The sequence below is a fragment of the Cavia porcellus genome, unplaced genomic scaffold (assembly GCF_034190915.1).
Source record: "Cavia porcellus strain 051 isolate PalLab524CR breed Dunkin Hartley unplaced genomic scaffold, mCavPor4.1 scaffold_6, whole genome shotgun sequence".
Classification (NCBI taxonomy): domain Eukaryota; kingdom Metazoa; phylum Chordata; class Mammalia; order Rodentia; family Caviidae; genus Cavia; species Cavia porcellus.
In genome coordinates, this window is record NW_026947489.1 from 73,199,405 (window position 1) to 73,225,530 (window position 26,126).

Below are 26,126 nucleotides of genomic sequence, written 5' to 3' on the forward strand. Positions count from 1 at the left end.
GACTCTGTTCCAATTCTGGACCTCACTTGCCTAGCTAGCTGTGCAGACTTCAAGGAGTCCCTTCTCCTCTGGGTGGCCTCGACTGACCTGCCTGAAGCCTGCTAGGACCAGTCTCCACACAATCTTCTCCTGCTGCCCTGCACCTGTTGAAATGCAGCTAGCTCTTCAGCCTGGCCAAGCAGCTCTGCCCCTAGCGGGAGTCAGAGGCATGCAGCTCCCTTTCAAGAAGACTGGGTTAGAGTCATTGCCTCCTGTGCCTGCCGCCTCTACTGTCCTCAGCCCCTGGAAGCATCTTGATGAGGGAGGACTGGGTGTTAGGGGCACCTGGCAGGGCAGGGAGGATGCTGTGACTTGAGAGCTTCTGAAGAGCAGGTGTGCCTATTCCTTAGTGAGGGGAAGTCCTTAAGATTAGATCCAACCTTTATTTAAGGGGGGTGTGCATCTGTGTGTGTGCACACGCGCATGTGTGTGGCCTGCCAGTGAGGCGACGCCAAGTGTCTCCCTCTATACAAGGGTGTCTGTTAATGGACTCCATCTGTGCGTGGCACCATTTCTGTGGGTAACCCAAGGAGGGATCTGTCACAGTGTGTCGGCACAGAGCAGTGTGATGAGCTGCTGGTGGAGCCTCAGGTGTGTAGGGAGACAGTGTCGGGTATTGTGGGATTGTGGCTCTGTGTGGGACTGTCTCAGATATCGTGTGTGTACTCGGGTGCGATTGCTTCTGAGTGTGTGTGTGTATGTGTGTGTGTGTGTGTGGGCGTGTGGCAAAGTCTATACAGTATGTGTCTGTGCCAAAAATCTAGTTGTCGGTCTCTAGCTGTGCATGAGATGGTGACCCACTGCGTGCCTGGCTCCTTAATTTCTTATCACAGTGCTACAAAGTACACGGGGTGTGTATGTGCCCGTGTGCGTGGGCGCCCTGGCCTGTCACACTGACCCAGTCTGCTGCTGCGAGTGGGCCGAGAGTGTGTGTGTGTGGGGGGGGGGTGAGTGTGTGTCTGTGAAGTGGTGATTCGGTGTGTATTTGTAGCAGACGGAGCGTCAGTCTGTGTTTGCGTCTGAGTGAGCCCCGCTGCAAGCCCCTCTCTCCAGTGCCCACGCGGGCAGGGTGATAAGCGCCACAGTGCGTGCCTGAAAGGCAGCGAGGCTCCAGTGCAAGGCTGTGGCAGAGACAGAGCCAGCGTCTGGGCTTGGCGGCTCAGCGTGTGGCCGGCTGCGGGCGCAGGTCTCCAGTCCCGTCAGAGTGCGGCTCTCAGCGCCAAGCGCGGACCCCTCCCTCCTTCCAGGGGAGCGGCGGGCGAGCGCACCGGCGCCGCTAGGACCCGGCGGCGGCCGGCCGCTGTCCCCGGGCCGCGCGAGTGAGCATGTGCAGAGCCGAGCGCCCGCCAGCCCGCTGCCCGCTGCCCGCTCCGCGCCGCCCGCCAGCTCCGCGCCCGCCCGCCCGCACTCTGCGCCCGCCCCGCCGCCTGGGCTTCGCGCGAGGAAAGCGGCCCCGGGAGCCTTAGGAGTCCGTGGGCTCGCGACGGGCGCTGGTGGCGCCCGGGCTGCGGGCACTGCAGGGCTGCAGGCTCGGCGCCCCGGGAGGCGGGCGTGTGGCCGCCGGTGTGGGCGCCCAGCTGGCCGCGATCACTGGGTGAGTCCTGTCTCCTGGGTGCCCTGGCCGGGACCCCTCCTGCGTGCCGCGAGCTGGATTCCCTCTGATGCGGGCAAACAAGTTTGTGCAGACGCGGCTGGGAGCGCGGCAAGGCTGCACCTGCTCGGGCTTCGGGCTGGCGCGTTGGGGGCGCCCTAGCGGGGTTGGGGCCGCACTGCCGGGGAAGCGGGTGTTAGCCGTGCGCGTCAGGGGAGCGCTTCGCAACAATCGGGCGGGTGGGGGTACGCTGGGCAGCTGCACAAGCCTGGCTCCGCCACCAGCAGTCCCAGCCAGGTCTGTTTCGCTGGAGGGCGCCTCAGAAGGAGCTCCGTGGGGCCGGAGCAGGGTCTGGGGTGCGCACTGCCTCCCTCCTAGGCGGAGACGTTCACCATCCGCAGCTCCTCGTTCCGCTACCCAGCCAGGCTTCCGGTCAGCGGAGGGTTTCTTCCATCTCTTGGTGAACTTGAGCAGAGGTAGAGGCAAAATCCAAACGTATGTGTCATGTTCGGAAAATTACCCACTATAGAGCTTTGTGTCTTCCTAGGTGTGCACAGAGACTCACAACTGGGTGCTCTCACGAGTTTTCCTCTGATCCTCAGAAGGGTCGCTGGTAGAGTCCCCCACCCCCGAGAGCCTCCCTGACTGTCTCCTGAGCATCTGTGCATCACGGGTGATGCCTGCCCAGCGCTGCCTCTCCCGTGGGGACGTGGGGACAAGGAGAGGGACCTCTGTCCCTTCTACCGACCCGTTCAGGGCTGACATGGAGGTTGCAGCGCCGCAGCCCTTCCCTGGGATCCAGCCCCATGGCCGCTGCTCCAGGATACGGACACCTCTTCCCTCTCACTGCTGAGTGCGGAAGGCACTTGCACTGTCCCACGTTAGCAGCAGTGCTTGGCATGAGAAGCGAGAACCTTTTCTTTGAATCACTGGTTTATCAGGCGCAAGGCTGGCGGGGAATGAAAGAATTAGAGGCCTCCAAGGGCAGCACCTCCCTTCCACCCAGGGGGGTTTTCCTGCATGTAGGAACAGGTTAATTTCTCCCAAACATGCCCCCTACACACACATACACACACACACACACACACACACACACACAGGCCCTCAGAAGTCCCCTGAAGAGGGAGTTTCAGGGAAAGTGGTCAGAGTCCAAAGTTTCTAGGGGAAGAGCAAGACTCATCCCAGGGACCCACTGGCTGTTTACCTGGTGCTCCCCACTCCCCAAGCCAGTGACCCTTACCTGCAACTTCATCTTCTAGGCCTCAGCAGGTTTGTTCTCACGGTTCCTCTGGAAAGGGTGAGGGATGTATCTCTCTTCTCAGTGAGCACCGCATGCCTTGTAGCATATGTAGTCAAAGTGAAGAGAAGCCTGAACTAAGCAGAAGGCCAGATTCCTGTCCCTTCCTCTGCTGGCTCACCAGATAGAGGAGGAGAGTCTGGGCCTGCTGCTAAGCCTGTGCCTCCAGCCTGGCCAGTTCAGCATGAGATCTTCAGACCAAGTCAGTGACTCACAGAGGTGGTTCCCTGTAGTCAGTGCATGCAAGCAGGTAGCTCAGACTCTCCAAACCCAGAACCTCCAGGCCCAAGTCAGATCATCTCTGAGCACACTGTTTCACTCTGGGGACACTCACAGCTGGTATTCTCATCAGCTCATAACCTGGCCAGTCTCAGTAAGACAAGTTCTCTGCTGCTTAGTGAGGTCAAGGCCAAGGACTTCAAGATTTGGGAAGCTCTGTGTTTAGACCTTCAGTGTCTTTACCCAGGAGAGTGATAATGATATATACCACCAGGGACAGCACTGAGCCCCAATATCTGGGGTTCGCTGGACTGGAACCTGCCCTCCTCCTCTAGGGAACCAGAAGGGTGAAAAAGCCCCTCCACTGATTTTTCCCTGTGCCTCTGGTCTTGCTTCCAGCTGTTGGATGCAATGTCTCCTCGTCTTGGTTTTATATCACCGTGTTGACCTGTGCTCTGAACAGTTATCACAAGTGTTCCACTTCAGGGGAATGTGGTTGGGGAGAATACATACTTATGTACCCCCTACCTCCTGGTGTGGACTTGAGAAATGGGTAGAAGGATGGAATGGATTAATTCTGTAATATAAAGACCTCTTGGTGTATGCTAAAGCCCTTCCCTTCCCACATTTCCCGAAACTCCTGGAGATGTTAGCCCACTCCCAGAGGGCGGCTGCATTCACAATGGGACCACTGGGTTTCTGAGGATGGAAATGCTCATGGAGTATCTTGGTCCACTTCCATAGCTTGCGTCCCCACCCCAGGAGCAGACATCAGGCTGGAGAACAGGGCTGATGGCAGGGTGCTCCACTCACTAGCTCAGATTTACCCACGTTCCTCAGTGGAGTTTGAACACCTCTTCACTTGTCACACTTTAAGCTGAGCTCCAGGTAGTATTCAAAACTTCTCCACCAGGTGGAGGAAACAGGAACAAATTAGGGTTAGTGATCAGTTAGAGATAGCCCAGAAGAGTGTGTGGTTGGCTATGTAACGTGGGATGGGCTCCCAATCAATCAAAAGGAAAACTCTAGTCCCACATGGGGCTCTGTCCCTCTTTGAAGGCCCAGCCCCTGGCACAGTGCTTGGAAGATCACCATTTGATGAACGGTGTGAAACAAAGGCTGTGTGGGATGGCAGATGACACTGCACACTTGGAACCAGGAAACTTGAGTTCAGTCTAGCAGTAGTTGTTTTCTTTTGCTCAAGACCTTGGTCCTCTCCCTGGCTCACACTCTGTATCTATGTAATGGGGATAGCAGTTCGTAATGTAACAGCTTTCTAAGTTTGTGGGAAGACCATTCATTCACTTGTTCATCTGCTCATTCAGCCAACACACTTAATAGTATGTAAAAGTACTTTGCGTTCTCAAATGTGGCATATAAAATTTATTATCATATGAACTTTAGCCATAGGTTTACTAAAAGACTTTTCCCCATTTGCAGTGAATGGAGCTTTGACGTTTCCAATTGTTTGTATTTTTTTCTTGTCTATGATGCACAAACTGAGGTTGTATTCATGAATGAGAGATGTTTGAGGTAGGTGTGCAATGAGGGATGATCTAAACTAGTTAACTATTATATTTCGTATCTTTTGCACAACATATTTTGAATCTTTTAAGCCTCAAAACTTAAGTGATAGAGATCTGCCTCTTCAAAGACAGGGACTGCACCCATCCCTAGGCCCCAGCCTCTATACCTGCCAAGAGCAGTAGGTTTGTGTTTAGTGGATTTGTTTTGTGTTTCATGGGTTTCTTGCTCCCTGTCTGCAGCCCTCAGTGCCTTGGGGCCCGTAGTCTTGGAGTAAACACGGCAGTCTCAGTACTGACTGCGCTTGCAAGGGGATCACACACTGGGAGAGGACTTAGGGACATGAGCAGGCAGCCTGACTCAAGGAACAACATAAAACCTAGGCACGGCCATCGCCACAGCAGCAGTAGCCTTCCCTGTCAGCACTGACAGCTCTGCTCCAGGCCTCAAGGGAACATCGTAAACGTGGCCTTGAAGTTAAGTCTTGGTGGGCTGGAAGTATTCCAGAGTGGTGAGCTGGGGTATAGGTACCCCTCACTGACATAAAGGCATGCATGAACTGGAGGGGCTTGGGGGCTTTAAGCATCTCAAGCCGGCCAGGGACATTGGGTTAACACACAGTGCCTGAGCCTGAGAAGGGTTAGAGGCAGAGGTCAGAGAGGGGAAAGACCAGGGAGTGGTCATCCAGCTGGAGGCTCTCATGTATGGCTTCACTGTGGTTCCATTTGGTGGTCACTGAGGCTGGGCTCTGAGCTTCTGGAGCATGGGTGTCCATTTGCTTGTCTGGAAAGCAACCAGCTGGGCCCCATTCTTGCTCTGTTCAGAGTGTCCAACTCTGAGTTAAGAGAGGTTCCTAGCCTTTGCTGCAGTGGCTGCAGTGGCCAGATTCCTTCTCTCTCCACACTCCTGCTCTCTGCAAGGCAACAGAAGGGAGCTGACATCACACAACTGAACCCCAGATCTTATTGGTCACCTGGGCCAGTTCCAGGACTGCCTCTTTCCCTACTGCCACCCTTCAGGCTCTGTCCCAGCTTGACTGGGAGGCAGGTGCCATTCGCCCCTTCTTCCTCTCTCTGGGGCTCAGGTTCACTGAGTCCTACGTACTGTAGGGTCTTGCTCCCCCTTTGACACTTGTAGAAGCCACTCTTTGATTATTCTCCTCTCTCTCCCAAGAGAGAGCTCTAAGTCCCTCTACTCAGGCCTCACTTTGCTCTAGAATAACTCTAAGGCCTCAGGAAGGCAGTGACCAGGGTGGTGGATAGACACTTTTACCTAACTCACATGCCCCCTTTTCACAGGGCTTCGCCTCATGCAGGGGTGCAGTGGATCCACTAACCTCCCCCCAAAGCACCTTGCATGGCTCTGAGACAGGAGGTATACCTGGCAAGAACCCCTAGAGAAGGCTTCACCTTGGGGAAGAACACAGAGACTTCTGGGGGTGGGGGACACTCAAACTGCTTCCCACTGGCCCTGGGAGGCTGGGACATTTACCCACATGGTAGCATCCGGAAGGTTTGACTCAGCAGGCACTATGTGTAACATCTTCTCCAGGAGCTCCAGCCTGGCATGAGTTCAAAAAGCTGCTGAGAGAAGCACACAAAACTCCTTTCAAGAATAAATCTTGCTTCATGCAAAGCTGGGGTTGGGATAGGGAGAGACACAGGAAGTTCTATAGGTGCAAGGAGGAATCTGGGAGCAGATGGCTGGGCCTTACTACTGGCCTTGGTAGTCTAATCTGGGGCACTGAGTGTCTCTACCTAAAGTTAGGGATGGACTTCAGCTCTTAAGCATAAGGAAGCAGGGCTTCTGCTGTGTGGAGTGAAAGAGATGGTGCCAGGGAAGTATGCAGTCTGTCTAACCTGCTTCCTAATACTGCAAAGACTCTACTATGTGGTGACACTGAGAAAAGCAGCAGTGGTTACCAGCATCTCAACAGGCATCAGCTCCAAGCAAGAGTGTGTCCATCCTGGGGTTGGGGCTCACATGGAGGTCAGAGGCCATTGAGACTGATTTCATTAGTGCCACTGCTGCTCTAAGGCTGTCCTCCAGTTGGTACTTATCCACCTATTTTGCACTTATAACCAGTATGTGCCACAGTAGGTAACAGAAGTGTCAGGTCTACTCCCTGGTTTCATCCCACGGTAATGTTTGCTTACACCTATTTAACAGATGAGGAGCCTAGGGCTCTGTGCTGGACAGTTGTTTTCCTGAGCGAGAGTGCTGTAATGGAGTGTTTGCTGGGTTTGGGATACAGTGGGAACTGCCCATGACCTTCTAGTGGGCGCTGGCTAGATCCTTGTCCAGTTTTCAGCTGGTTCTAGCTAATCTTGTAACTTGGCTGTTAACCCTCCTGCAGGTGTTCAAGTCCCCCCCACTGCTACTTCATTCAACCACTCAAAAAACATGTCTGACCACTTCCCTTCTATCTGTGTATTGAGATCTGTGGACATGGAGATAAACCAAGTGTAATCTGTGCCTTGGAGAGGCTATAATACCAGCCTTACAGAGTGGTGACCATGGCAGAGAACGGAGAACAATTTGCAAATAGGAATTTAGCAGTAAAGTGCTATGGAAGTCCAGGACAAGGGAGTGAATTCCTCATGCTTTGAGCATACAGATCCCCCTGCCTATCCTGGCTAGTGTTCTGGCATGGAGACAGCTTGCCATTCTGAAAGTGGGAGAAGACAGTCTGCCCTATAGGACACCTGGGCCACAGGACTCTATTTTAAAAGTGATACTGACCTCACAGTGCTTAGCACACCTTGCCTTTGGAAGGCGCAGCGCCAGGAAGGACTGGGGAGGCACCTGAGAAGCCTGAGTGGGACCCACTCCCGATGGACCAGCCCCAACGCCCCACCCTACCACGCCTTGATCTGACTTGTATCAAGCATTCAAACCTGAGTTTTAGACTATATATGAGTATTACACCAATCTTGCCTTTAAATTTCATAACTGTGGGGTCATACCCTTGTACTCCAGCTCAGTAGAAACTTTTTCCTAGTGGGCCACCTTTCACTTTTCATTTTAGTTTCCTTAGATCTTTCAGTGATACAGTTCCAACATTTTTTAGCTAGAACCTTTTTGTAAACACACCTGGAAAGCCCTCTTCCGGTACTTCCTGGATTGATCAGATTCCACGTAAAGCACACACAATGCCCTGTCCCTGAGAGATGCCAACCCTGGAGCTGCATCCTTTGGTTACATTCACCGTCCTTCTTCCCCACATCTCAGGCTTCACCCCAGTGCTGGGTGAGGGGCATGGGAGATCTGACCCTCTAAGTACAGGTTTCTGATTATCAGGACCTGTTTGTTTGTTTTTCTGTGCTCTCACTAATTTGAAAAACTGCATTCGCAAAGTTCACTGAGCAGCCGCACCCACAATGCCTCAGGCTGGGGGCCAGAGGGACAAACATGAACTGGGGATGGCTTCTCCCCTGGAGGTGACCAGAGTCCTCAGGATGCTTGAGGAGGACAGTGCTAATCATTCTACCATGGTGTGTGCGAGGATAGGGGTCAGCACAAGCTACAGGGTGACCAAGGAATCGATGCCCATGCACGGGTGGGCAGAGGGGATTCTCCTCTGGTGAGGGTGGTGAAGAAACTGACACCTGGGATGAGCCTTAGGGATGCACAGAAATTGGCCAGGTGAGGAGAGGAAGAGCAGTAAAGGCAGCAGGTATGAAGGCACAGATGCTGTGATTGTAGGTGTCTGTGTTGGAACACAGTGGTAGAGGTACAGCAGAAAGGGCATTAAAAGCTCTGACTGGCCAGACCAGATCACAAAAGGGGCCCTGTACATCCAGCTAAGGAGCTTGGAGTTTATCCCCAAAGCCCCAGGGCCCCATTGAAAGGGGTTTTAAGCAGGGGAGCACCATGAGCAGATTTGCACGTTAGGCGGATCACCCTTGCAGCCTTGTGGAAGATGAATTCGCGGGGCCAAAGCTGGAGGCCGAGAGATCAGTCAGGATTTCCTAGGATTTTCTCCATGGTTTTATAAATCTGAGGCCCTCTGGGTAGGCCCAGTGGATACATCACTTAGAGAAAAGAAAGGCGCTTAGAGCCTTCTCAGATAGCACCCCACTTCTGATTAATTCTGCCTCCATTTGCTGATTGCCAGGCCCAAGCCACCCGTGCTCCCATGTCTCTGCCTTTCTGGAGCCCGGGAACCTGGATGCCCTCAGCGCTTACTCAGAAAAGGTCACACTGGTCCAGGATGCGCCTCTGAGAGCCTAGAATGGCGGCCCCAGAGCCCCAACGTTGTCATCCTTCTCCCCCTGTCCATCAGTCTCCAGGGGCACACAGAGCAACCATTGAATGGCTGCGTGGGCCTGGCAAGAGTCCCAGGCCACATTAGTCACGGGCAGTGGCTTAGTCACGCTTCTGGGGCCCTTTCTTCCAGGACAAGCCTGCCCTTTGTGTGGAGGGCCTTCCTCACATGGCAGCCCAGCTCGCGGCAGCTGCAGAGCCCTCTGCCAACCCTAACAACACACTTCAGAGGCTCCGCCAGTGGAAATCAGAGCCCGACTCAACCCCTGCTTCCTGAGGAGCAGGGAAACATGGGGGTGGGAGTGCTGCTCACAAAGCTTTCAGTCCTCTCTACAGCAGGTGCCACAACCTCGGTGCTAACCTTGTCCTGCCCTTGGGCTTCGGCAGGGAAGTACCGAAGCCTACTCTACCTCTTAGGCCCCTTCTTGTGAGAGCCAGCTGCCAACCTCCACAAAATCTCCTTCCAGGACACAGCTTGCAGTCCCAATGCACACCGTGGAGTCAACTTGGTGCATGCATGTATCCAGCACCTACTGTATACACAGCCTAGCCTAAGTGCATTTATACATGCTGGTGTCTCATTACAGATTGGTTTTTTTCATGAAGATGGAGTCTGAATAGAGAGTGTTCAACACCTTGGTTCTTCTTGTTTCTCAAAATTACTTTGTCTCCACTTGCTAATTTTCAAATCTGCAAATTGGTAATATTTCAGTATCAGCTGCACTGCGTTGGTTAAATGCAGTTGTGTGTAACACAGAAAGCTGAGTGTCTAGGACTCAGGAAAGGACTGAGTAAGAAGCTGCCCTTGCTTTTCTTACGTTTGTTGCTGTTGCTATTATCTCAAGGCTTTCAGAACTACTCAAGAGCAGTGTGTTAGGTCCACTTTATAGATGAAGAAGCTGAGACCCAGAGAAGGAAAGCAATCTGTCACAAAACTGGCCAGCGGCACAGCTGGGATCTGAACCCAGTCCTGGGCCCAGGGCTCCTGTAACACAGCGGCTGCTTCAATGAATCAGCCGTGCGGCAATGAGGGGAGGGAGCAGACTCTTCGATCTAAGTCCTCTTCCCCTGTTTGTCCAGGTTTCCAAGCCAGAAGATGAGAAGCAGCAGAAGTCAGGGATGGGAAAGCCCGTGACTCCTGAGCAGAAGCTGCTGCTGCTGCAGGGCCTCGTGGCTGCTGGTCAGAAGTGATGGTGCCTTCTGCACACCTACAGGACATGGTGCTGTAACGGTAGCCTGAGGGAGCCCAGTCAGGTGCCAAGAGCCAGGATGCAAGGATGACACCCCTGGAGGCCCTGGCCTCCCTCCTTCCCGGGTGCTAGGAGCCATCCCCAGGCTCCAGCCGGGAGCCCTGCTGCCCAGGGGCATGGCCAAACCTTTCTTCCGACTCCAGAAGTTTCTCCGCAGAACACAGTTCCTGCTGCTCTTCCTCACGGCTGCTTATTTGATGACCGGCACCTTGCTGCTACTGCAGCGGGGGGCCCGAATGGCCCTTCCCCAAAGCCCCCGGGCACCTGGCACCCTTCAGGCCTTGCCGGTGGCCACTGTAGCACTGGGCATGGGCCTGCTGGACAGCAAAGGCCTCCAGGACTCCCGGATCAGCTCAGACCTCTTGCTCAACGTGGATATGTTGCAGAACCCTCTGGCCCGGCTCCCACCTGGACTCCGCTGGCCCCGGAGAAACCGCAGCTCAGTACGGCGTCGCTGGTTCCACCACTTTGTGAATGATCCACATGGGTCACCCACCCTGGGTCCCGAAGCCCCCAGAGCAGCCGCCCACAGCCGAGGTAGGTGCTCAGGGTGTCTTTGGACACAAGATCCCTACACAAGTTCAGGGATCGGGGTCCCCCTTGTCTGGCTCTGTGGCAGCCTGAAGAAATAAGCCCTGCAGGTTCATGACCTTGACAAATTGAACCTTCTGCTCTGCGGGCCGGGGATGTAAACTGTGGTGGGTTTGTTCACTTCCTGTCTGGAATTCCATAAGATGAGCTGTGTGAGTGGGTCACCTCCAGCTGTAGATTTGGGCTTACACAGACCTGGTTTTGAATACTGGCTTAGCCACATCTTTGCTAGGTGACCTTGGGCATCTCACTTGGTTGCTGTGAAATGCAGATGGAGGCCCATACCCTGTTTTGAGGACTAAATGTGATCGTGTACAGTAGTGGTTACCTCCAGCGACTTACAGTGGTGATAGAAGGGAGTCCAGTAAGAACCAGAGATTATGGTTATATGTAAACAGGACTGACTCTCATCTGCTGTTCAACATCCAGTCTTATCAGGCAGCTAGGAACACTTCCACTCCTGTTTCTAGTTCCTGTTTTAGCCTCTGTGGTGTCTTCCATACTCTCACTGCCTCCCCCGACTTAGGAAAAAGGGTTCACGCCAGGAACCACAGAGTACCCAGGTTCAGTTCTAAATAGTAGCATTTTCTAAAGGTTGCTGCCCTCCATGGGTTGTTAAATATTTGGATATATCCTGAGATTTTGGGAGCAATGTGCTGTCCCTGCAGAACATGAAAAACCTTGTATGGGGAAGGCCCTGCTGTGACCCGGTTGGAGGTCTTCAGGGAAAGTCAGGGTGCTGGCCTAGTTGCCCCCCAGTGGCCCTTGGATCTGGGGTACTGTGCTGGCAGGCAGGCCTCACTGGCAGAGAGTGGCCCAGAAGGCAGCCCTAGTGTAGCCGCTGGAGCTGCAGATAAGCAAGCATCTCTTTGCGGCCTGGGCATCCCGCCACGCTCCTGAAAGGGGATCCTGCAACCCAAGGAAGCTGCAGGAGGCTCCATCAATCACGGAGCATTTCATTATACCTTGGACAACATCCATAATGGAATAAAATGTCAGTAAGTTTACTAGGGGAAAAATAGTAACTTCTCAGTAGCCAGTTTGGTTTTTATTGATAGTAATTTCCAAAGACATTCCAATATCTCCAAAGCCATCGTTAATAGCCTCATGACTTGTCCATTTTGATGTGCAAATGAGCAGATGTGAAGTCACAGACAATAATGCATTGCCTCCATTTCAGGCGAAAGCAATAAATCTGTCTCAGATGTGTCCCGGTGTATCCCTTGAAAGTTCTGTCTTCCCTGGGTATTCTTGCCTGTGTCAGGAAGTTAGGAAAACCATTTGTTATGTCTCGGGATAAAAGAGCTCACCTGCCACTCACAAACCAGAGCAACTATCTGCGTCTCGGGCTCCGGCCACACAGGAAAAGGGACCGGGCGGGGGCTTCCTCTCCACCCTGGCCAGGCGCATGACCGACCAGTCAGTTACTCCTGCCACCGCTGGTACTCACAAGAATCAAGCCTGCCTGCTGGAAACCACTTTTCTCTCCCATATTAATGTGCTAATTATTCAGCTAATATTTACCAATTCCTTGTCACACTGGGTCTCTGGTTAGGATGCAGGACCAGAACGATGTTAGCTGTTTAGCAGAGATGCACATCTGTTGTCTCATTTATCTCATTTTCACACAGCCTCTGGCATAAGTGGTGCTATCACTGTTTTAATGTTTCAGAAAAATAAAAGTAATTGGGATATTTTCATTATTAATCACGCTTTATGAACAGTAAAAATGATTGCTACTGTGTACTTCCTATTCCAAGACTGGTGTTAGACTCTTGATATATGTTCTCCCAACCAGCCCATAGCTTGACACCGTGTTCCTATTTCACAGATGGGAAAACTGAGACTCAAAGATGCAAGCCACACATCCCAGGTTACACAGGTAGCTAGTGATGGAGATACGATTTAAACTCAAGTCTGTCTTTTCCCAGAAGCCGTTTCCATTCTGTAGCCCAGAAATATGTCTTATACCTGCCTCAGACTTGGACAGTTTTGAGCCCAAGCACTCTTAAATTCCCAACTACACTGTTAGATATTTTGGGTGTTTAATTGAAAGCAGAAGTGAACTTTCTTCTTTGCTGAGAAAGACATCAGAAATTTTTCAAAGGGTAGTTTTATTTTATTTACTAAACAGACAGGAGAAAAATACATGCCCACTGCCCTGGGTGAGGTTTCTGCAGTGGTGCATGCTGTGTGCTGTGGTACTGAACCCTATAGGAGAGAAGTTTGCAGGGCCCCAGGACAGGGAAGCGGTCCCAGGGCAAGGAAATAGCAGAGGCTGTGGTCAGTACACTGGGTATGGCCATCTCTCCATGAAGGTAACCCCAGAAGGCTAATAGCTTGGGAAGGAGCCAGACCTTTGAAGAATAGGAAAGAAGGCAGGTGTTTGCTCCTTCCTCAGCTCTGGTCCTCTGATCTGAGGGTCTCTGGGTCCTTCAAATCCTGCATCCTGCAGCCATTTTTACCTTCCTTGGCTGAGCCTCTCTTACATCAGAGCCCTGGGAAGTGCACTCAGGACAGTCAGCAGGTCCTCTCCTCCCTGTGCTGGGCTCTCTGTGCCCATCTGTACACCCACAAGCATCTCAGTGTGGTTCTAGGGAGCTGTGACCCACTGCTCAGTTAGGCGTCGACGTTTGCACTGTCCTTAACTCTGATCAGTCACTGAGGGTCGCCAACTAGGGTGAAGGCAGGCCCAAACCCTGCCCTCCAAGAGGCTGCAGTCATGTTGCAGAGACAAGACACACGAATTTAGAAGGTTTTTAACAGCAACAGTCAATGGCAGGGATGTGGTTGACAAACGAGTTATTCAGACAAAACATACAAGAGTTCAAAGAAAAGAGAGGCAGGAGTGGAGTCAGGGTCTCAGCTATCAGGGCGGGTGGGAAGCACAGAGCAAACGTGAAAAAAGTAAGGGAGGGGTCCAAAGGTGGCGCAGGAGAAATGAGCCGACTTCTGTGGAGGAAACTGAGGCACAGATGGTTGAAGTGAGAGCAAGATAGGAGGGAAGGCAGTGTGGCAGTGCTCACAGATATGAAAACTATGGCCTGCTGCACACCCCAGGAGTGGAAGGACAGGGAACCTACTCCCCGGTGCCCCTCAGCATGTGGCCCGGGGCCTCCCCATTGGCAGGAATAAAAATGATCTTTCCCTGCCTTCAAAGAGCTTGGGGAACACTAGACCATCAGGACTTTCCTCCTCACCAAAGTGCCATGCGGGAGTGACAGGCTGCCTAGAACCTTTGGTGTACCTTCCAAAGACAACTTAATTCCTCTGGAGGCAGGCACACCACAGGTGACATTTCAGAGGCACCGATAGCTGAATGCAGAAGTTCTCGGGGAGATGTGTGACATCTTTATCACAGATGCCCAATCCAGATCTCAGCACAGCTATTGTGGCTTTGCTTTCACAGCTTGGGTACCACGTGGTGGTGTGTTTGCAAATCCCCAAAGCACCATTCCTTCACAGTTCTGATGCATGTGTGACATTTACCTGACTGGTGCTGCGTTTGCGTTTGCTCCCTTTCTCTGAGTTTTCTGTACATCTCCAGGCGGCATTTCTTTCCCTGGGGGAACAGAACAGGGCTGATCAGACTTCTACTGGCCCATCCCTGGTTAGGTCAACGTCACTGCTGCCTTCTGTCATCCCCAGTGTCACTGGTGAGAGACAGGGATGCATTACAGGGTACTGGAGACTGTACAAGGTACAAAGAGACAGCAGAGGGCCCTGTGGGCTCTTGGCCCCATTGATTCCTTTGCAGGACCCTGCCCTACACTCTCACACACTCTGCTTACAGACTCCAACCTCAGATGTCAAATGCCTTTATACACACAGCTCCCCTCTTCTGAAACCTCTTCTTTACATCAGCCACTATCAGCTTTTCCTTGATTATGTCTTCCCATTGGCCCCCATGGAGAATTTTCTTTTGGGACTTTTGGAGAGGCACAGGGACCCTTCTAAGCCTTGGAGGAGGGATGGGGAGGAGACGATGAGGGCCATAGGAGGTCATTAAATTGTCCAATTATTACAAGTAAAATAAAAGTTTTTCTTTACTATTTATGGAGATGGAAATGCTAACTGCCCTGATTGGATCATTGTACACTGTATACATATACTGAGTGTACCCTGTAATGCATACAACGATATAATAATAGTGAATCTAAAAAACCCCAATACAGACATTGGCACTTGGGGAGTGGGGGAAGAAAGCAGCCACCAGGCTGCCACTGGGCTCCTGTCAGTACTGTGCAGGGACAGGGGCCATTAACCGAGAGAAGGGGCATGAAATAGACAAGATAGAGACGGCCACGTGCCTGCTTGACTCCTACACCGAGAGGAAGTTGGACCACAGCCCTCCCCAGCCATGTTTCCCTGAGCGGTGCCTGGGCCAGGGGGGCTGGACAGTCCCTGGCTTTCCCTGAGGGTAAAGCTTCTCCCAGTCCTCTGACAGCCACCTGCCTTCTTACAGGAACCTACATGGGATGCTTCAGTGACGAAGGCCAGGAGAGGACGCTGAAGGGAGCGGTGTTCTATGACCTGAGGAAAATGACGGTTGCCCATTGCCAGGATGCATGCGCTGAGCGGTAAGTGCAGGGCCCCTGCTGCTGACTGCACAGAAATAAAGCAGGATTTAGTCCTCAGCCTACTGACACCTTAACTACAGTCAGCTGTCCATCTGCCCTCAGGGGCCTGGAGGAAGCTCATTGGCAGATGACATGGGCTCTGGGTCAGTGTCAAGTGACCTGAATTCTGATCCAGTTGTTCTAAAGATTTGCTCTTTGGCTTTGCTTCTTTTCCTTCTCTGAGCCTCAGTTCTCTTTGTGTAAAACGAACTAAAGACTTTTATCGGAGACTTTTTTGGAGGCCCTTTCCCCCTATGGCAGGATGAGTATTCCTACCTTGCATTTATAATAAGGTTTGCATTTCCTGATACTGCTGGTTCAGCCGGCAGTTACTAGACATTTGTCAGGTGCCAGGGATCAGGCCTTACCACTGAGGCAGTCACAGTGCAGGCTGTGCTGTGTGGCTGCTGTGTCAGACCGCTGGGCCGGGACCTACTTCAATTTTAAGAGCTGCAGTGAGCTGTGATTGTGGTGAGAGTGTTCCCGCCACAGCAATGGGCAAGTGTCTCCCAGCTCCTACCAGAATCAGTTTCCCAGGCTGCCACTGGTTTCGTCCCTCAAAGCCATTTATATGGGTGGTATCAAAGCTCGGAGCTCACAAGACATACTGGTGTAGCCGAAATGTGTATGACAAAGGAAACACTGGTTCCTGAATTTAGATGACCTTTAAGTCAGGATGAAGTCAGGTTTCTCGAGCATCCTTGTGCTGATGGCTGTGACTCTGGCTGTTCACTCAGACCCGGCTGCATTGCCTGAACTGTCCCTTCCTGTAGGTAGGACCCCAGCCCTTGCTCGGTGCCCAGCTCCAGACTCACCCAGCCTACTCTCCCACAGGTCCTACATGTACGCTGGCTTGGAGGCGGGGGCAGAGTGCTACTGTGGGAACCGGCTGCCAGCTGCGCGCGTTGGACTGAACGAGTGCAATCACGAGTGTAAGGGCGAGAAGGGCGCCATGTGTGGGGCCCTGGGCCGGCTCTCCGTATACCGCGTGGACATGCTGCATCCAAGCGCCAACAAGCGTGAGTGGCCACCTTCTCTGGAGCATTGCATATCCCGGGTGCCCCAGCTGCTCCTGCCCACAGCCTCAAGTGCGTGCTGTGTGAGGCAGAACCATGGGATAGGTCCTTCCTTCCCTATGCTTTCTCTGGACGGGGTCCTGGCAGGCGCGGTGAGCTTAGGGTCCATCGCAAACCCAGTTGTTTCATTTATGACAGGGGCACAACTTTGCTTGTCCCTTAGAGGAGGAACTTGGTAGGAGGCCTGTTGTGCCTCAGACATGCAGTGTGGCCCCAGACAGTTCGTTTCCTCCTCTGCAGTTTAGTTTATTTTGTAAAATGTCACTGGAAAGAACCTAGATTTTCAGCAGTAGGTGGACCTGCGGATCTGAAAGTTCCCTAACTATAAAACACCTAAAAAATAAAAAGCAAAACTAGGTAAGATTTAACCACTATCATTTTTGGGGGGTTAAATTTTCATTAAACCACTATCATTTTTTTTAGTTTTTAAAAATACTTTCCTTTATAGATAAAAATCGTGTAGATGCAGCTTGACATGTGCTAGGCTTAGGTCCTGATAAACACATTACGTGTTAAAAATGTGTCTAATTTGTTGCATCTTACCTGCTGGATTCTTGTTTGGCAATCCTGGACTTGAAACTAGGACTTTGCACCCAGATCCATCTTTGCCACTTTTTAAAAATTTGTTTTTTTAGTAAGTGTTTGCAGTACATAACGACGACATTCACTGTGGGGAGCTGGTATACGTGCACCCCCTTCCATCCCTTGCTTAACTAGAAGGACAGTAAGGCAGTCCCTAGGTCCAGAAATGTAAAAGGAGCCAGGAACCAAGTGGGGAGAGGCAGAAACAAGGCTGTGCCCTGGGTTTTAGTAAAGCGAAGGTGGCAGCTTAGGTGGACTCAGGGCATAGGTTTTAAGGTCTAAGCAAAGCAATCATGCAGGGCTTGGGCCTGGCATCCAGTGGGACCTGGGTAGAAATCTCTGCATAAGGTTTCAATTGAACTCAGTTTTACTGATGTTTAGATATAAAAAAAAAAGCAATAATAAAACACATACATACCAGATAGGGGAGACAGAAAACTTTTCTGTTTTGACTTGAGCTTCACATGAAAAAAAATTTTGTAAGAATTTGTAGCTTATAGTCCAGCATTTGTGTGAGTTTCAAGGTTCAGTGTAAAAGTTGGTTCTGAGGGGTCTGGAGATATCGGGCAGAAGCCATGCAAAATCCCTCTTGAGAGCTGTCCCACTGACCTAGGTGTTAAGGGTTCTCACAGGAAATTCCCATGGAAGATGAGCTTACAGTTCACGATTACAGAACATAGAAGAAAAGAACCTATCATGAGGGAAATAAGTAAAAATGGCAATCAGCAAGAAATTCAGGTGAGAGGGCTGCCAAGTAGAGGACACAAAGGGGTCCAGGTAAGTGAATCTGAAACTCAAGACGGTCCTTACTGTAAGCCAATGAGCCCCAAATCCACTTACTCTGATTACAAAAGGCTCCTGTACGACAACGGGTTGTGCACATTCAGACACCCTGGAAGCCATCTGTCCGATGACGAGACAGAGTGAGAGTAGGACAAAGTGAGACTCCTCTCAAAGAACTGATGCAGACTTCCCCTTCCACTGGCAGGGGTAGGACACCGATGATGGCAGCATCGTGCAGCAGCCAGGCACCTTAGTCATAGACCTGACTACCATTGCTTTGGTTTTACTAAAAAGATTTCAGAGTGTAACCCAGTGAATGAAGTGTCAGAGCAAAAGCTAAGCCTGTGGAGGTATTTCTGGGAAGGCTGCCATAGTAACAAGCAAGTTTTCCAAGCAGTGCCGAAGCCCAGCCCCTGTGCCTATCCTGGCCACTGCAGGGGTCAGAGAACAGGTAGAGCGATTTGGGCCCTGACAGCCTTCGGTGCTCAGGTGCTTCCCGCATTCAGACAGAATGAGCACGGGAGTCAGGAGGCCCAGGTGGAGCAATGAGCGTAATGGGGAGACCCTGACAATTTCTCTAGTGTAAGCGTTTTGCTCATGAGGACTTTCGCTCCCCAGGTTCCACTGCCACCTGTTCCTGGAACCTTGACCTGGCACAGGGTTATCCTGCCATTCACATGGGCATCTGAGGACCACAGGAGAGTTTCCTGAATCTTTCATATCTCTGGGTTCAAACGCTAGCCCCTCCCCTTGCTGCTGACCCCAAGCAGAGTCGGGCCTGAATGTAGATCCTGGGCTGCCCACCAGCCTTCCTGGCCGTTCAGTCCTGGCTGCTCAGTCCCCGACTTTCAGAGACAGTTGTTTTGCCTCCCATGTCCATTGGTGAAGGAACTCATGATTCAGTCATTTAGGTCAGCAGCGGACTTTGAGTCCACCAGACCTGCAGGTCGTAGCTAATGCTGAAAATGGTGTTAGTGCTGCCCTTTAGAATAGGCTGCAGAGCCTTGTATGGTTGACCCTGCCCTCCTGCTCCCTTTTGAAGGGGCCTTGGCTAATGGGATCTCTGTCAAAGGTGACCAGATGACCACTGACTGTAAATTGCAGCTTCTGGCTAGTGGGGTACATTCACAAGGAACAAGACCCATAAGCAGGCACAAGTTTAGAATCAGGTGTCTAGACGGCTCATTAACGCCTTCCCCTCGGCAGTGTAGTTCTGCCCTGGGTAGCCCTCAGGCTCTTACCTGGGGAGTGAGGGAGAAAGCTGTAGAACAGGCCACAGGAGGTGCCATATCAGTGTCATCTAACAGCAGCCTGTGTGACCTCCTCACATGTGACTCACCTGTCACTGCCCATGCAGTTCCCTCCCCCGCTCTCCTTGTTCAGCACTCACTGGACACCCACTGGGTGTCAAGGTCAGCTCTCTCCAGCAAATGCAGGATAATCAGGTGCAGACTGTCCCAGAAACATCGTTCCGGAGCTGTGGAGTGGGGTTACTGGGATGCTGGTCCGTCTCCCGACCCTGTGTCTGTCCTGTCCTACTGACTCTCCCCCGACCTTCTGCCCCTGAGTCTGTCTCTCACCTCACTATTTTCCAGCCCAGTGGCTGGCTGAGTACCCCACCCACCTAGAGGTTGGTTCTTTGAGCCCAGCTGCACCACAGGCCCACGAAGAGTCTTGCAAGCTGGGTGCCATCGCCCTCAGCCTGCACATGGCAATCTGGGGCAGTCTGTCAGGAGACAGTGTGTGAGTGTCCAGTGCCGCTCATAGCATGGTCCTTGCAGGGTGGAGGTAGGAAATGCAGCCTTCAAGTCTATAACACACAGACATTGCAGCCAGTCACAGGTGTGACTGAGTGAGCCCTGCCCTGAGGGCACTAACCCCAGCTGGTTTCTCTGCATCGGGCAGCTTTTCTGAGTCTGCCTTGCCAGTTCTGTGCCCATCTTCAAGATTACTGGTCCCATGGTTGATCAGGATGGGTTCTCAGAGCCAGAGTTTGGTGTTGCTCTGGCAATGTGGCATGGAAGGAGCCCTCTCCCTGCCACATGGCTAAGGCTGGTGAGAGAGTCTTTGCTGCCTGCCACAAAGATTGCCAGCCAGAGAACTGGGGGAACTTTCAAGCTCTAGAAGACCATCTGTGAAAAGGAGTGTGGGATAAGGATCAGCACCTCATCCAGAGAAGTTCTGGGGAGTCTGGAAACTGTAAGCAGTGGGTGCCAGAATATTCCAGAAGGTTTCTTTGGCACCAAGGGAGCCAATGAGAGTCGGGCCTTTCCACCAGAAGATCTAGAGAGCATGTTGTCAGGAAGCTCTCTTCGTGCCATAGATTTGAGGAGTTTTTCTAGAACTCAGGTGGGAGCTCAAGAGCACTGTGAGGCAGTCTTGCCAGGAAGCAGTGCACTGGTCTGCCACCTGACACAGGCAGTCAGCAGGGTTCCAGAGGTTCAGGTCTGCTTTTCTCTTAGTGCATGTTCACAAGTCACCCACTACAGAACCTGGCACCTACTAAATGTGCATGGCAAAGCTATTGAAGGGAAGAAGAGCAGGAGAGAGGGAAAACAGGCAGGTACCAACTCCAGAGAAGGAGAAATAAAACCTGAGCTCAGCCATTCCAACTAGGTGGTCCTCATCAGTGACGCTGGTGACCAACATCCCGATGCATCTCTCCCAGGAGTTCAGTTCACCTGTACACTTTTCCCTCTCTGATTTAAGATCGGCCCTTTTGTGTATTCTTACAACTATCTAGAGGTCCACAGCCAGCATTTTCCCTTGTGACAGATACCAACAACCATGAATACTGTCTCTCACCGGAAACCCATTTCCTTCCCCACAGGCCGGATTGCCACCTACCGCGGGTGCTTCCGACTGCCAGAGAATGTCACACACGCCTTCCCCACCTCCTTGATCCAGGCCAACATGACCGTGGAGATGTGCTCAGGATTTTGTTCCCAGAAAGTAAGACTCATTATGATTTTTCAACTTTTTAATGACCCAGCGTGTGAGGTGGCTTCCAGAGAGGGGGAGGCTCCCAACTTGGGCTGTGCACATCTACCCGGGCAACCTGAGTGGGAGTTGAGGAGTAAAGTGTGGGAGAGAAGCAGGCCATGTACCTGGTGTCACAGGAGGGCTGGCAATTAGCTCGTTGTTAGAGATTGGAGGCTGAGTAGGGAGTTGTCAGTGAAAGTTGTAAAGCTGAAAGTAATGTACCTTTCTGGATGTCAGTTCTTGGCACAAGTGTCAGAAGTTAAATTGACTTGGTTTGGATGCAAGAAGATGCTGGCTGGGGACTTGGGGACAGCTGATGGATTTTCTGTTGTTTGTGCTGACAGCGCTGGGCTGTGAATCTGACTGCAGGGGCCATGGACACACCTGCTCCTTTGGTTCAGCACAGGCCGAGAATAGAGCAACTCTGTGGGGGCTCTGCTGGGCACCAGAGACACTGTCTTATATACAACTCACTTAGAGTTGGTCAAGCACACAGGGGCCCATAGGGGGCAGGGCTAGAAGAGAGAATCGAGGCTGGTGAGACCCTGCAGGCTGTGTCCAGAGATCCCTGAGGGCTTGGACTAGGGTCCAATCAGTTTCCAGCAAGAGAGTGGCTGAGGCTTTACCGATGGCCCTGGGCATCATTAGGCTAAGGCTCAGGACCGCTGTGGCTGTGCTGGGTTCACAAGCCTTAATGGAGCACACAGCACAGCATTTGACAGCATAATCGACCAGATTCCAGAAGAGTGCAAGGCCTTGCTGGTGATTATGATTACGATGATAACGACAGTGACAGTGATGATCACAGAAGCTAACATCTACTGATGGTCTATTCCACGCCAGGTGATATTCTAGGCACTTGCTTGTGCTGACTCATTCACCCTTCCTAGTAACCCTGTGAGATAGGTACTGTGATAATCTGTGTTTTGCAGCTGAGGAAACTGAGAGGGAAAGATTAAGCACTCTGCCTGAGGTCACGGAGGGTGAGAGCTATAACCTGACCTCAGCTAGCTGTACAACCTGCTGGTAAAAGCAGGAGGTGTGCTTCCAAGAGGCAGACATGACACGAACACGTCCATCTCTGGCTGCTCTCCCCATGCACGCTGGAGACTGCCTTCTTCCTGCCTCCTGGTTCCTCAGCCCCTAGGATGTCTACCTACTCCCAGAAAGTGTCCCCCAAGGGTGGAGCGGAGCAAAGCCTTTCACAGTTGCATTCCTTGTGCCCAAGTCTTTGAAGTGGCTCTACTGTATCCTTAGCATTTCCAGAAGCAGTTCCAAGGATGCCTTTGGGTGTCCAAGGTCACAGGACAGAAGGTAGCCAGCCCAGAAGGCAACTCATTGGTTTGTAGATGACTGGCTTGGGAATTTCTTTGCTTTTCAAGCTCCTGGGATCAGGGGTATGGAGGAAGGGGAAAGCGATGGGGATACCTTCTCAGCCACTAGCCCCTGCTTGTGTCCACAAGGGAACACGTAACCCCTCAAGCATCCCTCCCCCTGCAGTTCTCAGAGGTTCTCCAGAGACCTCCCCGCTGAAATCACAGGAGCTCTGCCAGCCAGGAGCAGGCCAAAGCAGGCCTTCCTGCTCAGCAACCTTGGAGAGTCCCTCCATGGCTTTCCATGGGACACTTGCTTTAATCCTCCAGGCTGAGTACGAGAGGAAATGTTCAGATTCCTGTTTGCTGCAGGAGGCAGTTCAGGCTTGCAGTTTGAGAGCATAAACCATAGGCTCCAAGTGACCAGCGTCACAGTCCTGGCTCCTGATACCACCCCTCCTGCTATCGATGTGTGAGGGGGAATCAGCCACACAATGGCCCCTCTGTGCAATAGGAGTAAGTGACAGAGGACATGAGACAAAATGAGGAAAGGGAATGGGCGGTGATGGGGGCTGTGTTCCCCGAGGTCTTCTGAAGAGTTTTGAGTGGCCACTGTGACACATGGAACACAGTACCAAGATGTCCAAGTCTCTCCTCCTCAACCCCCATCCTTGGTGGCAGTGTGCTGTCCTGGCTTTTCCTGTCCACTTTCAGAGACTGGAAACTCAAGCAATTGAGTCCTCCATTCTATTACAAACCTCACAGATGGCAACAAACCACATGCTATTCTGCACTGAACCTATTCTGCCAGACAGTCCACCTCAGATTGTTCCCCTCCATGCAGGAGGTGATTTCTTTTTCTCTTTTCCCATTGTACAGATGTCCTCTAATTTATTTAAGCAGCCATCCACTCTGAAGCACTTAGCTTGTGTCTAGCTTCTGCCTTCACAAACAATGCTGCGATGACTATGATTGGATCATTTTGTGTAAATGTATTTACTTAAAAACAACTCTTAGAAGAGACACTGAGTTAAAGAGAATGTGTCATTGTCATTTCAGTCAACTTTGCCAGTTTGCCCTTGGCAGAGGTTGTGCTAATTTTACACCCCTTCCAGCAGTGTATGAGGGAGAATTTGCCGTGCTTATAATGATTCTTTGGGGAAAGGTAGTTTAAAGCAACTTCTTCGGCAAATGCCCCGGTATTGGGGGGGGGGCGCGCTTCACTTCGGCAGTCCTCTACAATCCTGAGAGTTCTGCCTTGTGGTTACAGACAAGGATTTACAGATTTAAAATATTTCAACTTCTATTTTCAGCCTTCCTTCATATTTACTGGCACAGATCCAGACTGCTGCAATTTCATAGTGGAGTCTATGCCAAGAGACACCCGTGGGCTCTTGGTGTCTTAAGCCATTTTGCACCTTATCACCTTGTCCAACTCCTTTCACAGTACTTTGCAAGGACAAGTTACCTGCTCAGCCTTGGTGTATGGGTCAGACACACATGGAAGGACGCCCAGGTTCTCCGAGCTCACGCTGATGGCCAGCCCCTTGTCCTGACCAGTCTATGTTGCTGGATGGCCAGAGGGTGTGAGAGGGTGTGTGTTTCCTCCCGTGCTATTGTTCCTAGCTGCAGGATTTTGCAGCTGTAGGAACAGTCACCATTTCCAGCTTTCAAGTTGAAACTGGGTCTCAGCAAAGTATATTTAGAGGAATTTGGCCAAACACATCTGCTGATATCTACAGTGGGTAAACTCACGTGCTGGGTACCAGCAGATCCCTGTGCTGGGTGAAAGTCAGCCCCACAAAGAATGTAGTTTGTGACCAGGAAAGGACTGAGACGGGAACTCAGGTGACTAACACATGGCAGAGTAAGGCCAGTGCCTAAACAGGGTGAAAAAGCTTGGACGGAGACTTAGAAGGGAAAGGAACTGCAACTTTTAGGAGCCTTTGGCGCAGTGTTAGCAGGAGTGCATTTTAAGGAGCAGCAGGGCAGGACCAGCCTGGTGGGAAAGCACCCCAGGGTGGCCTAGCAAAGTGCTGCATGTGGCGGTATGAAAGGTGGGGTGGGGACACACTGCAGAGAGCCTTGCGTTTCTGCCTTAAAGTTCAGAATTTCTTTTACAGTGGGAAGCAGGTGGCAGCATATGGTGTAGTAGCGAGAGAGGGCTCTGTCTAGTAGGACACTTTACAGCTGGAGAAGGGATGCACTGGAGCGAGACAAGTAGCAAAGCGGGCGCAGGAGGAAGGAGATCTAAATGATGCCACAGAAACTGAATCCCTGGAGAGGATGTGGGAGAGACACATTCTCTGTGGATCCCTGCTAGAAGTGGCTTCCCTCAGGGTCACCCTCATAGATGCCTTGTCTGCCTCAGAAATCAACTTGTGACCCAGCTCTGGAGTTAAGAGTCCAGGAACAAAAGAATAGTGCCTGGGTGTCACACATCAGATAAAACCACTATCTACACAGCCAGGTTCCCAGGGTGGCCGTCAGTTTTCCCTGGCTTCAACTCGTGGGTGTTGGTAACTTGAACTCGAGCCTTCTGCTCTGTTTCTTGGTGGAAACTTGATGTGGCCCTAAAGCCACATATTTTAACCTTATAAGAGCTGGCTTTGTGGGTTGGAGAATTCTATTTTAGGATCTGTCTTTGCATTGTAGGATATTTGCGATATCCTCCTTAGTCTCTACCCATGAAACACCAGTAACAACTCTACCCTTCTCTGTGACACTGACCAATATACCCCAAAGGGCAAACTTGTCCCTTGTTGAGACCTGCAGCACTAGAAAACCTGCTGGCCAGGAGTGTCCAAGCTGACCCACCTCCCACCCACCGATTCCTGCCTCCAGGCCTGGAAGTCTGGGCATGAGAAGTCAGCCGTAAGTTCACCTGATCTTGTCCTCAGCAGGAAATCATTTGTCCTTTTCTCTGCTGAATGCCAAAGGTCGTAGCAAAGATGCAAATGGGGGCATATAGCTGTGCTTTCCTGTTCTGAAATCCATGTGGTTTCTCTCTGGACAGGCTGGTGATCTTTCCATTACCCAGGAGGCAGCTTTGCCTTACCCTCATTTGGCTGAGAAGCAGCTCGGATGCCCTGGGAGGAGGGAACGGCTCAGTGATGCTGGGGCTATAGACTGGACTGTAATGCAACCATTGAAAATGTTTCCAAAGACTTCGATGAGGGGATATGCTCAAATAAGATTATTCGGTAAGGCGGAGCTAAACCTGAGTGGCCTGCGAGGCCACAGGCTTAACTGCGACTAACTGGGCACCAGGGCTGCTGGGAGATGCAAGAGTTAGAGCTGGGAAGCAGGAAAAGAGGGTATGCTCCCCTGGCTTCACCCCTACTTTTGAGCTACTCTCTAAGGCTTATTTGTGGCCCCAATAAAAGTCTCTAATCTATTTTGTCAGTTAGTGAAAGTGGATTCAGAGAGTTCTGAGAGTTCTGGGAATGCTGAAGGTGAGGGGAGAGGGGAGAAGATTTTGAGGGGAGTATCAACATCTTGATGATCCAGTTCACGGCCAGCAAGAAGGACATAATATGCTGTTAAAGCCCCGTAAAATGGTCTTGTCTAATTTCCAGCAATGCTGTTGAAGATGAAGGGGAACTTCCCCCTCCTCTGTGACTCAACATCCTATGGCCTGTTTGGCTTAGGTGCACAGTGTGAGTGGGCAGAGGGGAGCAGGGGTGCTCTGCTACCAACTCAGATCTGGGGTGTTAATTTTGAAGGCTGATATTTGCCACGCAGGAAGCAAGACTATTTGTGAGCTTTTGGAGTTGGTGCTGGTAGCTCAGCAGTGTGGAGTGTGGACTGTATAGCTCAGGCAGCAAACAGGTGACTACTGAGTGGCTCAAAGTCCCTTTCACTAGCTGTCATGCCTTGGAAGCACATCTTTGTTCTCCCAGAAGCTGCTAGTGGTTCTACTAATAAACTTATAGTGGGAAAAGAAGATCGGGAAATGATATCATTTTTTGTTTGTTTGTTGTTTATTTTTTGT

At 51.6% G+C, this 26,126-nt stretch overlaps 1 protein-coding gene across 1 annotated transcript in view; it reads left to right on the forward strand.

Annotated features, from left to right (window-relative positions):
• The first annotated feature begins 1,492 nt into the window (after positions 1-1,492).
• Positions 1,493-26,126, forward strand: part of Wscd1 (WSC domain containing 1) — a 38,389-nt gene continuing 13,755 nt past the window's right edge. The window contains exons 1-5 of the mRNA XM_003469631.5: positions 1,493-1,633; positions 10,017-10,723; positions 15,243-15,357; positions 16,231-16,415; positions 20,668-20,789. Coding sequence (XP_003469679.2) covers positions 10,303-10,723; positions 15,243-15,357; positions 16,231-16,415; positions 20,668-20,789 — 843 coding nt within the window. The 5' untranslated portion in view covers positions 1,493-1,633; positions 10,017-10,302. The remainder of the gene's footprint in view (positions 1,634-10,016; positions 10,724-15,242; positions 15,358-16,230; positions 16,416-20,667; positions 20,790-26,126) is intronic.